The 13,369-nt window shown below is 18.2% G+C and overlaps 4 protein-coding genes across 4 annotated transcripts, besides 25 other annotated features; 1 reads left to right on the forward strand and 3 right to left on the reverse strand. All coding sequences in view use genetic code 6, as the record gives it.

Moving 5' to 3' along the window:
• Positions 1–787: 787 nt before the first annotated feature.
• Positions 788–847: a microsatellite.
• Positions 848–1,170: 323 nt separating this feature from the next.
• Positions 1,171–3,138, reverse strand: IMG5_108830 (hypothetical protein; the record flags this gene model as incomplete). The annotated part of the gene is made up of 6 exons (XM_004034908.1): positions 1,171–1,405; positions 1,453–2,252; positions 2,301–2,607; positions 2,657–2,761; positions 2,803–2,864; positions 2,992–3,138. 6 exons carry the CDS (start codon positions 3,136–3,138, stop codon positions 1,171–1,173), a joined length of 1,656 nt encoding a protein of 551 aa, XP_004034956.1.
• Positions 1,180–1,240: a microsatellite.
• Positions 1,193–1,243: a microsatellite.
• Positions 2,627–2,653: a microsatellite.
• Positions 2,877–2,956: a microsatellite.
• Positions 3,139–3,617: 479 nt separating the features above from the next.
• On the forward strand, positions 3,618–5,756 carry IMG5_108840 (protein kinase domain protein; the record flags this gene model as incomplete). The annotated part of the gene is made up of 7 exons (XM_004034909.1): positions 3,618–3,729; positions 3,829–4,098; positions 4,247–4,336; positions 4,568–5,049; positions 5,092–5,191; positions 5,269–5,572; positions 5,722–5,756. The coding sequence occupies exons 1-7, from the start codon at positions 3,715–3,717 to the stop codon at positions 5,754–5,756; spliced, it is 1,296 nt and encodes a 431-aa protein (XP_004034957.1). The 5' UTR covers positions 3,618–3,714.
• Positions 4,428–4,453: a microsatellite.
• Positions 5,196–5,272: a microsatellite.
• Positions 5,757–6,269: 513 nt separating the features above from the next.
• Positions 6,270–6,313: a microsatellite.
• Positions 6,273–6,338: a microsatellite.
• A 147-nt stretch (positions 6,339–6,485) lies between these two features.
• Positions 6,486–6,642: a microsatellite.
• Positions 6,496–6,638: a microsatellite.
• Positions 6,577–6,656: a microsatellite.
• Positions 6,627–6,676: a microsatellite.
• A 10-nt stretch (positions 6,677–6,686) lies between these two features.
• Positions 6,687–7,577, reverse strand: IMG5_108850 (hypothetical protein; the record flags this gene model as incomplete). The annotated part of the gene is made up of 1 exon (XM_004034910.1): positions 6,687–7,577. The coding sequence occupies one exon, from the start codon at positions 7,575–7,577 to the stop codon at positions 6,687–6,689; it is 891 nt and encodes a 296-aa protein (XP_004034958.1).
• A 26-nt stretch (positions 7,578–7,603) lies between these two features.
• Positions 7,604–7,634: a microsatellite.
• Positions 7,635–8,234: 600 nt separating this feature from the next.
• Positions 8,235–8,286: a microsatellite.
• Positions 8,237–8,286: a microsatellite.
• Positions 8,287–9,057: 771 nt separating this feature from the next.
• IMG5_108860 (hypothetical protein) lies at positions 9,058–9,813 on the reverse strand. Its single transcript, XM_004034911.1, has 3 exons — positions 9,498–9,813; positions 9,384–9,438; positions 9,058–9,329 (listed from the first exon to the last, which is right to left on the reverse strand). Exons 1-3 carry the CDS (start codon positions 9,527–9,529, stop codon positions 9,225–9,227), a joined length of 192 nt encoding a protein of 63 aa, XP_004034959.1. The 5' UTR covers positions 9,530–9,813; the 3' UTR covers positions 9,058–9,224.
• A 331-nt stretch (positions 9,814–10,144) lies between these two features.
• Positions 10,145–10,195: a microsatellite.
• Positions 10,196–10,200: 5 nt separating this feature from the next.
• Positions 10,201–10,243: a microsatellite.
• Positions 10,239–10,303: a microsatellite.
• A 224-nt stretch (positions 10,304–10,527) lies between these two features.
• Positions 10,528–10,569: a microsatellite.
• Positions 10,570–12,652: 2,083 nt separating this feature from the next.
• Positions 12,653–12,713: a microsatellite.
• Positions 12,654–12,731: a microsatellite.
• Positions 12,656–12,759: a microsatellite.
• Positions 12,709–12,752: a microsatellite.
• A 492-nt stretch (positions 12,760–13,251) lies between the features above and the next one.
• Positions 13,252–13,326: a microsatellite.
• The last annotated feature ends 43 nt before the right edge of the window (positions 13,327–13,369 follow it).

Below are 13,369 nucleotides of genomic sequence, written 5' to 3' on the forward strand. Positions count from 1 at the left end.
TTAATTTTATTCAATATTTTATTTTTCTAAAATTTAAAGATGCTTTTCATAATTATCATTTAAATAAGAACCCATACATGTGTTTTATTATGTATTATTAACATTTTTTTCTAATTCTAATAAATAATCTACATAAATACATTAAACTTTTACAGAAGGTCTTAAATTATAAACATGTTCGGCGGCCTCTTTTAAAGATAAACATTCGTTTTGGACTAAATAACCTATTAAAATTGCTGCGCTTCTATTATTCCCTTTTTTCGAATGAATTAGTATATTATAATTTTACGTTTTTGCTAATTCTAATATTGATTATATTTAAAAAAATATAAAATCATATAAATAAAAACTTATAAAATCAAAGCAGTCATTGAAAAAGGTTTAAATTTATTATTTTTCATTCCCCTATTAATATATATATACATATATATATTTATAAATAATATATACATATAAAATTTTTTACTTTCAATGTTATTCTTTAATATATAAATTGTTAATTTTTCTCATAAAAATTTTGAATACTTTTTGTACAATTAAGTATATATTTAATATTTCTAACTTTTATTAAATCCTTTATTTATTTTATTTTTATTAAATAAAAACGTTTACATTTAAATCTTCTGCATTTTATTAAGAACCTAAATATAACCAACTTAAAATTTACGTGGGATGATTATAAAGAAAAGACTCAATCATATATTAATTATTATCATAAAAATTAGGTTTTTTATCATCGAATTTTTCTTAAGCGTTAGCTAAAATAACAAAAAATAAAGTTAATACATTTATTTATATTAAAATATCTATTTTTTTTTTATTTAATTAAAAAAATTACTTTTATTTTCTTAGTCTTAAATTTTTAATAAATCAGAATTTTCTTAAATAATTTTTAATAAAAGTTATTATTCTACCCCTGATTTTGATTAAACTTCAGATTTTTATATTTCTAAGACTTCATTTAAGCTTTGTTCAAACTAATGTTATTATAATTATTCGTCTATTTTCTTTAATCCATAGAGTTTAAAATATCCATTTTTCTTTATATTTTCTTATAAAGTACCTAATATTTAAGCGAAAAAAGCGCAGTATATTTTTGAAGGATTTAAATAAGATTATCCGAATTCAGGATGGAATTAAGTTCCTACATGGAAATCATTATTTTAATATTCAGAAAACTATATAAATATTAATATATATATATATATTTATATGTATTTATATATTTATTTATATATATTTAATAACTGAATATCTTCTAGGTGTCGAATCTTAAAAACCTGGAAATATATAACCTTTTTCTTCATATTATTTGATATATTATTCATTAAATTCATATCTATGTCTATGTCTTTCTTATATTTCATTACTTCCATATATTTTATAAGCTAAAGAATTATGATCACTATTTTAGATTTTTAATATATCTGAAAAATATGCTTATATATTTACTAAATATTTGTTTTTTTTTTCCCTAATCTCATCGTTCCTCCTAATTTATTTAGTGAAGTATCTGGCAAAAGTTTAATAACAAAATTTTCTGATGCATAATCATTTTTGAATTCTTCAGTCTAAGCATCTAATATACCAATAACATTCCTTGCAAACTCAACAGCCATAGCTTAAAACCCAAAACAAACACCATAGCATGGAATATTATTTTCCCTTGCATATTAAGCAGCTAAAATCTTCCCTTAGAATCCCATATAACCATACCCTCCTGCTATAAAGATCCCATCGGCCTACTTTAATTACTCCCAATGCATTTTGTGTATATCTTTGTCATTTTATGATGCATCTTCTGGTAGTTATTATTCCAATATTTTAGGGTTTATCCATAAAATTTAATACCTACAGCTTACTTCAAAACTGGCTGCTTCAAATGCTTTTGTAACTGAATAATACGGATCAGTTTAATACTCTACATATTTTCCCACAAAACCAATTTTTATTAATTTCGTTTTAGTTTTTTCCGTAAAGATTATTTCTCGACAATATTTAGTCATTTTCTGGAAATAATATATGGAAGTTTTCACAATTGGAAGTTGAAGCCTTTATAATATTATAGGAATGGTCAATTATTCGTTTAGTTTTAAAGAAACTTCGAATTAAAATTGTAAATTAGGCACATTTATTACTTAATAGCTTTATATATTCGCATCTTTAGCAATTGTTTACTTAAATTCATCATCTATTTATTCTTAGGATCTTAATATTACTAAATCTGGGTTTAAACCAGCAAAATTTAATGCCTTTTTTTAAAAAAAAACATTTGGATTTTTGGATTTTTTTTGTTATACTTTTATGGAATTGTTTATAGGAGCTGTTTTATAACCTGAATTATCTATTTTTAATGCATAACTAACTAATATTATACATATATTTTCTTTTCCATAATCTAATTATAATTATCTTATTGATTCTTGAAAAAAAATAGATTCTAAATCTCCTACAGTACCTCCTAATTCCAAAAGTACGATTTCTGGTGGTTTTTCTGATGAATCTATAGGAATTTAACTTGCTTCTAAAATTTATTTTTTTATTTCTTCAGTTGCATGTGGTAAAAATTTTACAATTGATCCTTTATAATAACCTTATCTTTCTTTTCTTTTTAATTAATATTTAAAAAAAAAAAACAAAAAAAAAACAAAAATACTCAATAACACTTGAGTAAATTTTGCCAGATGTAATATTATGTTTAGAAGTAAAATTTATACCTAAAAATCTTTCATAATTTCCTAAATCAAGATCTACTTCCCCACTATATATATTTTTTTTATAAATTTTAAAAAGTGATAATACCCGTCATCTAATATATATACTTCTCCATGTTCAAAGGGAGACATTAATCCTGCATCTTTATTCTTTTTATAAATTATATATATATAAATTATATATATATATATATATATATATATATATATATATTTATATAAATATATATATATATATATATTTTTATTATTTTTTTTTTTTATATATATATTTTACTAAATATGGATCTATTTTAATTAAAGAAACTCCAAATCCTGTATGTTTTAATAATGCTGCTAATGATGCTATTGTTATTCCTTTTCCAATACCAGAAGCTACGCCTCCACATACCACTATGAATTTTTGTTGTTTTTACATTACCATACTTTGGTAATTTTATAGATCTTTTTGTCTTTGGTTGTTTATTTTTTATTTATTTGTATTTTATTGTTGTTTGTCCATTTTTATTTTGTAAATATATTTATAAAATTAACAAAAATAAATTTATACATATATTCGTACTAAGGTTAAATTTGAAATTTCTTATTTTCGTTTTTTTGTAAATATTTTATTAGACTAATTTTTATTTTATATTTATTAAAAAATCAAATTTATTATATATTTGTATCAATATTCAATTCAATATATAAATAAAATATTAATATTTATAAATGTAAATATGAATACCAATATTTTTTTTTTTTTCTATAAATATTCTTATTGTATTATAACATTTAAATAAAAAAAAACATAAAGAAAATTTAACAAATATATTATTTTCTTTTATTTTTAATTAAAATAAAATTAATGTAAATCTAATAATAAAAAAAACTAAAACAACTTAAGCCTTTGAATAATATTTATTTTGATTACAGTAAATGTAATTTTGAAGTTAGACTTTAAAAAAAAGGCTTTTTAGGTTAGATTTAAACAAGGTATGTTTATTTTACTTATAACTCTATGATAGTATCAAAAGTGATTATTTAAAATTTTATTTATTTATGTATTTTTTTGTTTAAAAAACAATTAATTTTTTGTTATTTATTTTTGTTTTAAATTATATTAATTATATAGGAACCTTATTAAAAAATTCCAGATTAAATTATTTAAATAATGCCTGAATGGAAGATTTAATGGATTTATGATCCAAAAACATCAAAAAGCAATAATAAAAGGATAATTGGTTTTAAATTATTAACAGATAATACAATGAAAATAGAATATTTTGGAGACAATATAATAATGATGACTTTAAAAGATTATTTTAGTAAATAAATTTTCTAATTAAATTTTTTAGATGAATATGAAATCATTAAAAAAATAGGAAAAGGAAAATATGCAAAAGTAAGAAAAAAATTGTAAAAAAAAATATTATAAGAAATATACATATATAATCTAATAAAAAAAATAAAAAAATATTTATGAATAAATATAATTATTACTACATTAATATATAAATAAATACAAATATATATATATATATGTAATAAAGGTTTATAAAGTCAGAAGAAAAATAGACAATAAACCTTTTGCTGTAAAATATTTACATAAAAATAAACTCGCAACAATAGAAGACGCTAATGTAATAAATAAAAAATATATAAATAATATTTTCTATATTAGATAAATAAAATAATTAAATTTTTTTAGAAATATATAAAAATAAATAATACATATATATATATATATATATATATATTTATTTGTGAAAATATATGTATTTAAAATATATTTATATTAATAAATTAAATTTATATATATGGATTTTTAAAATTAATATTAATTATTTTTATATAATATATATTTTATTAAGGATGCTTTATTTAATGAACTTACAATCTTAAGATCTTTAGATAATAAATATTGTATAAAAGTAATATCTACATACGAGGATGATAATGGTTATTATATCCTTATAGAATTATTAGATTTCGAGAAGATTTTTTAAAACGAATTGATTAATTTAAAAAATTATAAATTGGGATATGAATATCAAAAACTAGTAATGAAATAACTTCTTATAGGAGTTCTATATGTACATAATAATGGAATAATGCATAGAGATTTAAAACCATAAAATTTAATGTTTGCGACTGAACCTGAAGATGGATAACCATATCAAGTTAAAATTATAGATTTTGGACTTGCTTAATATGTAAAGGCAAAAAAATATATTTATGTCCATGTAGGAACGCCTGGATTTGTAGCGCCTGAAATTCTTAATAATGAAAGTGAAAATAATAGATATACAGAAAAATGTGATTTATTTAGTATAGGTGTGATTATGCATATTATGTATATTATAATATATTTAAATAAATATATAAATAAAAAAAGGCTAACAGGAAAATAATTATTTCCAGGAAAAAGATTCTCTTAAGTACTAGAGAGTAATAAAAAATGTTTAACAGATTTTACTCATTAAAGATATTAAGATGTAAATATATAAATAAATATATATATAATATATATATATATATATATATATATATATATATAAATATACATATATAGATATCAGAAGAAGCTATAGATTTAATGAAACGTCTATTAGAAGTTAATCCATTTAAACGTTTATCAGCTGAAGAAGCTTTAAATCATGAATTTTTTTAAACCGAAGGAACATTAATTAAGAAGGAAATTAATTTATATAATTAAGAAGATTTTACTCCATTAAATGTAAAGGCTCCTAAAATTGAAGTTCACCATAATTTAAATTAAATAGAAAATAAAGATAAAAAAGACATAGATGACTTTAAAATTGATTTCGATGATTTAGGTTTTAAAATGATTCATATGATGCCTTTGGAAGAAATATGTAAATTAAAATAGAAAGATAAAATATTGCCTTTATAAAAGCTTATGTTAGAGCTTCTAGATATTTTTATTATTTTAGAAGAAAATCAAGATGATGATTTCAGTTTTTTTGCCACACCTTTGAAAGTGAGAAAATTTAAGAATATTTAGCAATTTTAGGGAGACATATAGGTATTACATACTGAAGAAGATAAAGATTAATAGCATTTTGAGACTACGGAATAATATGAGGAAGTTAAGGAAAAACTAGAGAAATATGTAGGTTTATAGGATAGAAGAAATTAATTAGAAAATAAAATTACTATAGATATTACTTAAAATAAAAATGAAAATTATTAAAAATAAAGAAAGTAATAATATCCGAAAAAACTTATGTAATTGTTAAATTTATTTCCAGTAGAAATTTTCGATGAGGAATTATATGGAGATTTGAAAAAAGAAGGGAAAAAAATAGTATATTTATTAGGTAAATTTGCTATTTTGGGAGAGAATTTAAACCAAAATGAATATAGTAATATGATTTTATAAGAAAAAATGAATAAAATTAAGAACTCGGGTGTTTTAGAAGGGTGGTTTGTAGCAGTTTTATAGAAAATGATTAGCCCAGTGAGAGATTAGATTCCGGATTTTTTATATATAAAAAGTTAATTAGAATAAAATATGGAAAATGAGAAAAAACCATAATGAAGTTTTTGCTTTATTTTTATAATTTATTTATATTTTTAAAATTTTATATATATTTATATTTATTAAAATATTTAAATATAAATGTTATGTTATTTATGTTTTTATTATAATTTTCTCATATTTTAAATAAACAATAATTTTTAGAATTATGATATTAAATTTATAAGATAAATAAATAGAAATATAGAAAGAAAACTAAACCAAATAATAGAAATATATGTATTTAAAAAATAAAATAAAATAAAATAAATAAAATAAAATATATATAAATAATAGAAACAAAATAAAAATAAATAATAATATATATAAAAAATAGAAATAAAAAAAATAGAAATATATATAAAAAAATAGAAATAAAAAAAATAGAAATATATATAAAATAAATATATATATATATATATATATATATATATATATAAGTTTTTCATTCAATCCCAATTATCTTATTCTGCATGATAATAAAGATGACTTTTTCCAGGTGAGCACAATCTTGGTCTTTCTGGATAATCATAAATCAAACATCTTTCTTTTTTATATTAATCCATGCCAAATTTCTTATAATCTTCTTTATAAGAAGATTATCCATAAAAAGGTACTTATTATTAAGACTTTTTCATATTCTGTTTATTTTCATTATTATCAGGATGTATATTATACTTCTAATACTCTTATTTATAAGTAGAATGTCCATTAAAAGGCAAGTTAATATTGGTATTAGTTTACTTTTATTAAGAAGGGAATGGTCCATTATTATTATAATTATTAATACTTGCATTTTTATCGAAATTATCTTTATAAGTTGTAGATGCATTGAATGGAATATGTGGTTTTTCATTTACCTATTTACTAACCTAAGGGTTACTATATAAATTAGTATTTGCCTTTTAATAGTTGCTTTTATAGGTACTTTCTCCATTAAAAGGAATTTTTATTTGATTATCATTATTTTAGCTTTTTGCTATTCTTTAAACTGGCTAAGGGTTAAAAGGTGTATAAGCCTATTAATTAGTTGTTTTTAATATTTCTGGATCGTAATTTGTCTAATAATATTATTTTTTGGAAGAACGTTTAGTAGGATCTTCGGGATTTAAGTTATATTTTTCATAGTCGTTTTTCATTGTAGATTTTAATATACCGGGGGCATAGTCGGGACCTTTAGGGGGGCAATAATGTTTTTTACAGGTACATATTTAACACACACATTAGTTATCATGACCGTAATGATGACCCGCTACTGAAATTCGCTTTTGTTTCGGCTGCTTTTATTAGGATTTTATAGGGGTTTCGTATTGAATTTAGGGATGTTAGAGGGTTTTCATTTATTTATTATTATTTAGTTTTTTTTTTTTTTGTTATTAATATTTTTTGTTTTTAATTTATATAATTAAATTCTTTTTTTTTTTTTTTAACCACTCATAAATTATATTTATTCTTTTTTTTTATTTTAATTATAAAAATAAAAAAAATTATTTAATATTATATTTAAATTTATATATTTTTTTTACCCTTAATTAAAAAGATATAATATTTTACATATATATATATTTTATATAGAATATTTTTATTTTTTAATGCTTTTGTAAGTATTCAATTAAGTTAAACCTGTTTTTATAAAATGTTGCAAATTAAATATTTAAACATGTTTTTTATTTCAATCATAAAATAATTCGAATTTTAATAAATTTATAAATTAGAAAAAAGTAATTATTTTAAAATTTTAAATAGAAAAAATAATAAATTAAATGAAAAAAATTAGGATAAAGAGGCATTAGAATTTAATATAAATGAATATTAATAATATAATAAAGCTATAAAATAATTTAATAAATTTTAAATTAAGTATAATATATATGTAAATTATTAATTAAATAAAAAATAAGACCTTACTCGTTAGAATTAATATAAGAAGTTGAATTGTATATATTTGATAAATAATTCGATAAATGTAATTTGATTAAATAAATTAATTGAAATAATAATATAATAATATATATATATTAATATATAAATATATATATATATATATATGTATTTAAGTATGCTGTAAAACTGATATTATATTAGTTAAATATTCTCTTTTTCTTTTACATATATGGTTATTACATAATAGAATTAGATAATTTGTAATTAAAAAATTAAATTTTAAGAATATTTTATTATAAAAATTTTTTAATATATAACAACATTAAAATAAGCATAATTTTTAGAGCTTTATGATGAAAAGAAGCTTATTTAATTTATTAGAATAATATATTAAAGATTCAGTATATTAATTTTAAGTAAATTATTTTATATAAAAATTTTATTAATTTTTTTTTTTTTTTATTATAGGAATATTTTGATAAAGATGTTTATTCTGAATTATAAAGAATAAAAAGAACTTTATTTTATTCTTTAGATGATTATTTTTAATATAATTATAAAGGAAGAGATTTAGATAGTATAATAGAAGAGTAATATACATATATATGCTGATTTTTAAATATTATATATATATATTATATCAAAGTGAGGTATTTTAGAATACTTTAGATTAATAAAACGAATAGTATTTACAAGAAATATAAAACATGAAAAAATATATAGAAAAACACGTTATAATCTTTCAATATACTTAAAATTTATATTTTTTTACTAAAAAACAGATTGAATATCTCTAAAATTTCAATTTAAAACAATTAAAAGAAAATAAAGTATTTTGGGGAGAAATATTAAAATAATGATAAAAAAATAATTATGTAAAAAAGAATTTCTATAAATAAATATTAAATATAAAAAAAAGAATCATTTATAGTATTTCTATTTCAAATCCAATATATAAGTATATAATTAATTAATATAGATACCTTCACAAGAGTTTTTACCATAAATACTTTTTTCAAATTCTAGCAAATCTTTTATAAAAGTCGGATTCGGTTTTACGATTGATCTTATGTTTTTTACATGATCAAATGCTTATTTTAAATTCATATTTTCTTTCGCTATTAAATATGCAAGTACTATTGTCGCACTTCTACTAATTCCTTATTAACAATGGACTAAAACATTCTAATTTTCTTATTTTGCATTATCTTTTATATAAATATATATATACAATTATACTTTCTTTTTTTAATATAAAGTACATAAAAAATCTATCGATTCTTTAAAATATTATTGAATATTTTCATTTATATTATCCTTTTTTTTTATTATTTTATAAAAAAAAAAAAATATATAGATTTTTATTTTGTTTTTACATCGATTTTTATATTTTTGTATATAAATTCATCTGGATATTTATTTCCGACTTCTTATGTTATATTAAGAATATATTTGATATTAGTCCTTACTTTTAATTCCTTTTTTATTTTTTTATATATTAATAAATAAATAAATATAAATTCCAAACTTTATAATTTGTAGAATTAGAAGCACTTCCTAAATATAACCAATCTAATATTTAGGAAGAATGCTATAATTAATGCGTTTTAAATTGATTTTCTTCAAACCAATTTTCACACCTATTACATATTATTTTTCCTTCTTTATTTATAGGATTTAAACCTTCTCCAGCTTTAATTTTTAATTATATTTTTTATTTTTTTATAAAAGAAATACTTCCTTCAGCATCTGCATAAGAGTTTTAAAATTAATCTTCTGTCTTTTTGAATTTTTATAGTAATTCTTAGGTTTAGTTACCTTTTTTGATATAATATATTTTTTCAAATATTATAATTTTTATAAATTGTCAAACCTTAATATTCTTAGATTTTTTAAGATTTTTAATGATTAATTTAAGTATTTATTTAAATGTTTTATAAAACATAGCTAGGAGGAGGAGGAGGAGGCCCAACTTAAAATTATTAAAATTATTAATAAGACATTAAAATAAATTATATTGATTAATATTATAAAGAGAAAATAATAAATATTATAAAAGTAAACAATCAATATTTGAAAAAAAGATAAAAATAATAATATACAATATAAAATATAAAATATATATATATATTTATATATATATATATATATATATATATATATATATATATATATTATATATTTTTTTTTTCTTTAAAAAAAAATATGTTTAAAAATATTCAACATAAGACAATTAGAATAATTTAATATTTTATATTTTATATGGAATTAATTTTTATTAAATTTGGTTTTATTTTACATATAATTATTAAATAATAAATTATGATAACTTTGATTATTAAAAGATTAAATATATTTATATTATAAAATAACTTTAACTTTATTAATTAAAATATTATATATCTATTTTTATTATTGATTTTTTTTATTTTGAATTTTTTTTTTTATCCTATTCGTTTTATAAATAAAATATAATAATAGGAAATAAAAAAAAAAGAGAATTTATAATTATATTTTAAAAAATAGTATTTATATTAAAAGTAATAATTTTGATAAAATATAAAAAATCTCTAAATAAATATATCTATCTATAATTAATAATAACAATAAAAAAAAACATATCAGTTTTATTTTTTAGTTTAATAATTGTATTCATCAATCATTACCTTTTCTGAAATTTTCATATTCAAATATTAACTTAAAAAGTTCTCCAAAATAAAATTCGGAATTTAATGTTTCCAATGTCCATAAGTTTATCTCTCATACCCAACCATATTAAGACAACCATTAACACATTCTTATACATTTAAAGTAAAATAATTATTTAGTTTGGAATGGTTTTAGTCATCTAAGTTTTAACCATCATTGGCCTAAAACATAAAATATCAATTTTATTAGAAGGATATTCATAAGAAATACTTCTTGATAAATAATCCCCAAAAACTTTAGAAGCACAATAAATATCCAAAAAAGGAATTGGAATAGTTGCGGCAATAGAGCTAACATTAATAATAGCTGATTTATGATTTTTTCTATTAAGAAGTTATTATAAAAGCTTATATGTAAGTAAGGCTATAGGACCGCAATTCACATTAATTACTTTTTTAATTTCTTAAGGAGGATATTCGAAGTAATTTTAAGATTTCTAGCAAATATCATTATTGATATTTATTCCTACATTATTAACTAATATTGAAATATCTAAATTTTAGATTTCTTTTAAAATTTTTTCATAGAATTTATCGTCTTTTAAATTATCCTCAAAATCTCCTTTTATATTTCTTATTTAAATTTTTTCGTTTTTTATTTTTCCTTTAGTTCTTTTATTACTTTTTAAGCTTTCTCCTCATTTCTTGATACTATTATTATATTAAAACCTCTTTTTCCTAATTCTAAGCAAAAACCTTTCCCTATCCCATCTGTTCCTCCTGTTATTAAAGCCCATGTGTTTTCTCCATATTCTTTTCTTAAGTCTTTAGGTTTTCTAATGAATAATTTATAAATCAATGTTAGTAAATTGATTATTATTTAAGCTATTTTTAAGCTGCCTATAATTAAAAATAATTAAAAACCTGTAAAAGGTAAATATAAATTCATTTTTATAAAAAGATATGATTTTTTATTTGTAAATATATATTTTTTTTCTTATTTATATAAAAATCAAATAAACTTTTATTTATAATATTTTTCTAAGAATTTAACATAAAATAAATATATATAAAAAAATTATTTTATATCTTTAATAGAAAACAAAAAAATGAATTAAAATGTATTCAAAAGATAAATGAAAATAGAAGATTGGAATCAAGATCGTATTTAAAAAACAGTAATAAATAATAAATAAAAAATTAAAATAAATAAAAAAGACTGTATTAATATTAGGTGCTGGAGGTTTAGGTTCTTGCACATCAATTCAGCTTGTCCGATTAGGAATAAAAAAATTAATATTAATAGAATACGATGTAGTTGATGATCATAATTTAAATCGATAACTTCTTTATACTATAGATGATATAGGGAAACTTAAAACAGAATAAGCTTTAAAAAATTTAAGGTTTCATAATATAGGAAATACATAAATAGAAACTTATAATATAAATGCATTAAAAGAATGGGATAAAATCGTAAATTTTGCAAAAGAAAGCTAAATAGTATTTAATTTGATTGATTATGGTGATTATTTTGATTTAGCTATTTCTTCTTTATGCATTTTTTTGAAAATTCCATTAATATAAGGAGGAACTTTTTCTAATTCTTTAAGCGTGGATTACTTTAATCCTGAAGGAAAACCCTGTCTTTTATGCTTAACAGATGGTTTAGATAAAAGTATTATAGATAAAGTTAAACCTAGTGTTATTTCTTAGTATTAAAGTTTAGAGTTTTTACCAAAGAATAATAATCCAGAAGGATAGTCAAATGTTGTTATTTGTTAAATGTGCGCGAATTTTATTAATACCTTTTTTTTGGATTTTATTCATAGTAAAAATACTTAATCTAAGTAAGCTTTTTTTTATTATAAAAATTTATCCTTTTTTATATTTATATTTATATTTATATTTTATATTTTATATTTTATATTTTATATTTTATATATATATATATATATATATATAAATATATATAATATATATTATTATAGGAGATATCTTTTTTATATTAATCCAATTGATATAGTTAAATTTGATTTATAAATTAATAGAAAATGTGTTTATTGTAGAGATATGCCTTTAAAAGAAAAAGAAAGCTTTTTCTAAATTGAATATAAAATAGAAAATTAAATAGAATTATGGGATTTATTAAAGAATATGCAATTTTAAATATTATTTCCTTAAATATTTAGTTTTGTTAATTTAGTAGAAGGCAATATTTGCTAATTAGATAGTAAATATTAAATAAAATTAACTAATAATGAATAAGAATATGAAGTATAAATTATTGAAATATCTAATATAAACAAGAGCTTAATTATTGAATATTTAAAAGAAAAAGAAAGATTTATATTTTAAATAATTGACAAATAAAAAATTCTGTTAAAAGTTTAGTTTTTAGACGAAATATCAGAAAAGGAATATAATAAAAAAAAAAAATTTTAGAAACATAATAAAAATGATATTTTCAGTTAAAGAATTTATAAATAATATAAAAACTAATATATAAAAATAAATATTTACATATAAATAAATATATATATATATATATATATAATTTATATTAATCTATATAATAGTTATTAGTTTAAAAATATATG

The sequence above is a fragment of the Ichthyophthirius multifiliis genome (assembly GCF_000220395.1).
Source record: "Ichthyophthirius multifiliis unplaced genomic scaffold scaff_1120509250894, whole genome shotgun sequence".
NCBI lineage: Eukaryota > Ciliophora > Oligohymenophorea > Hymenostomatida > Ichthyophthirius > Ichthyophthirius multifiliis.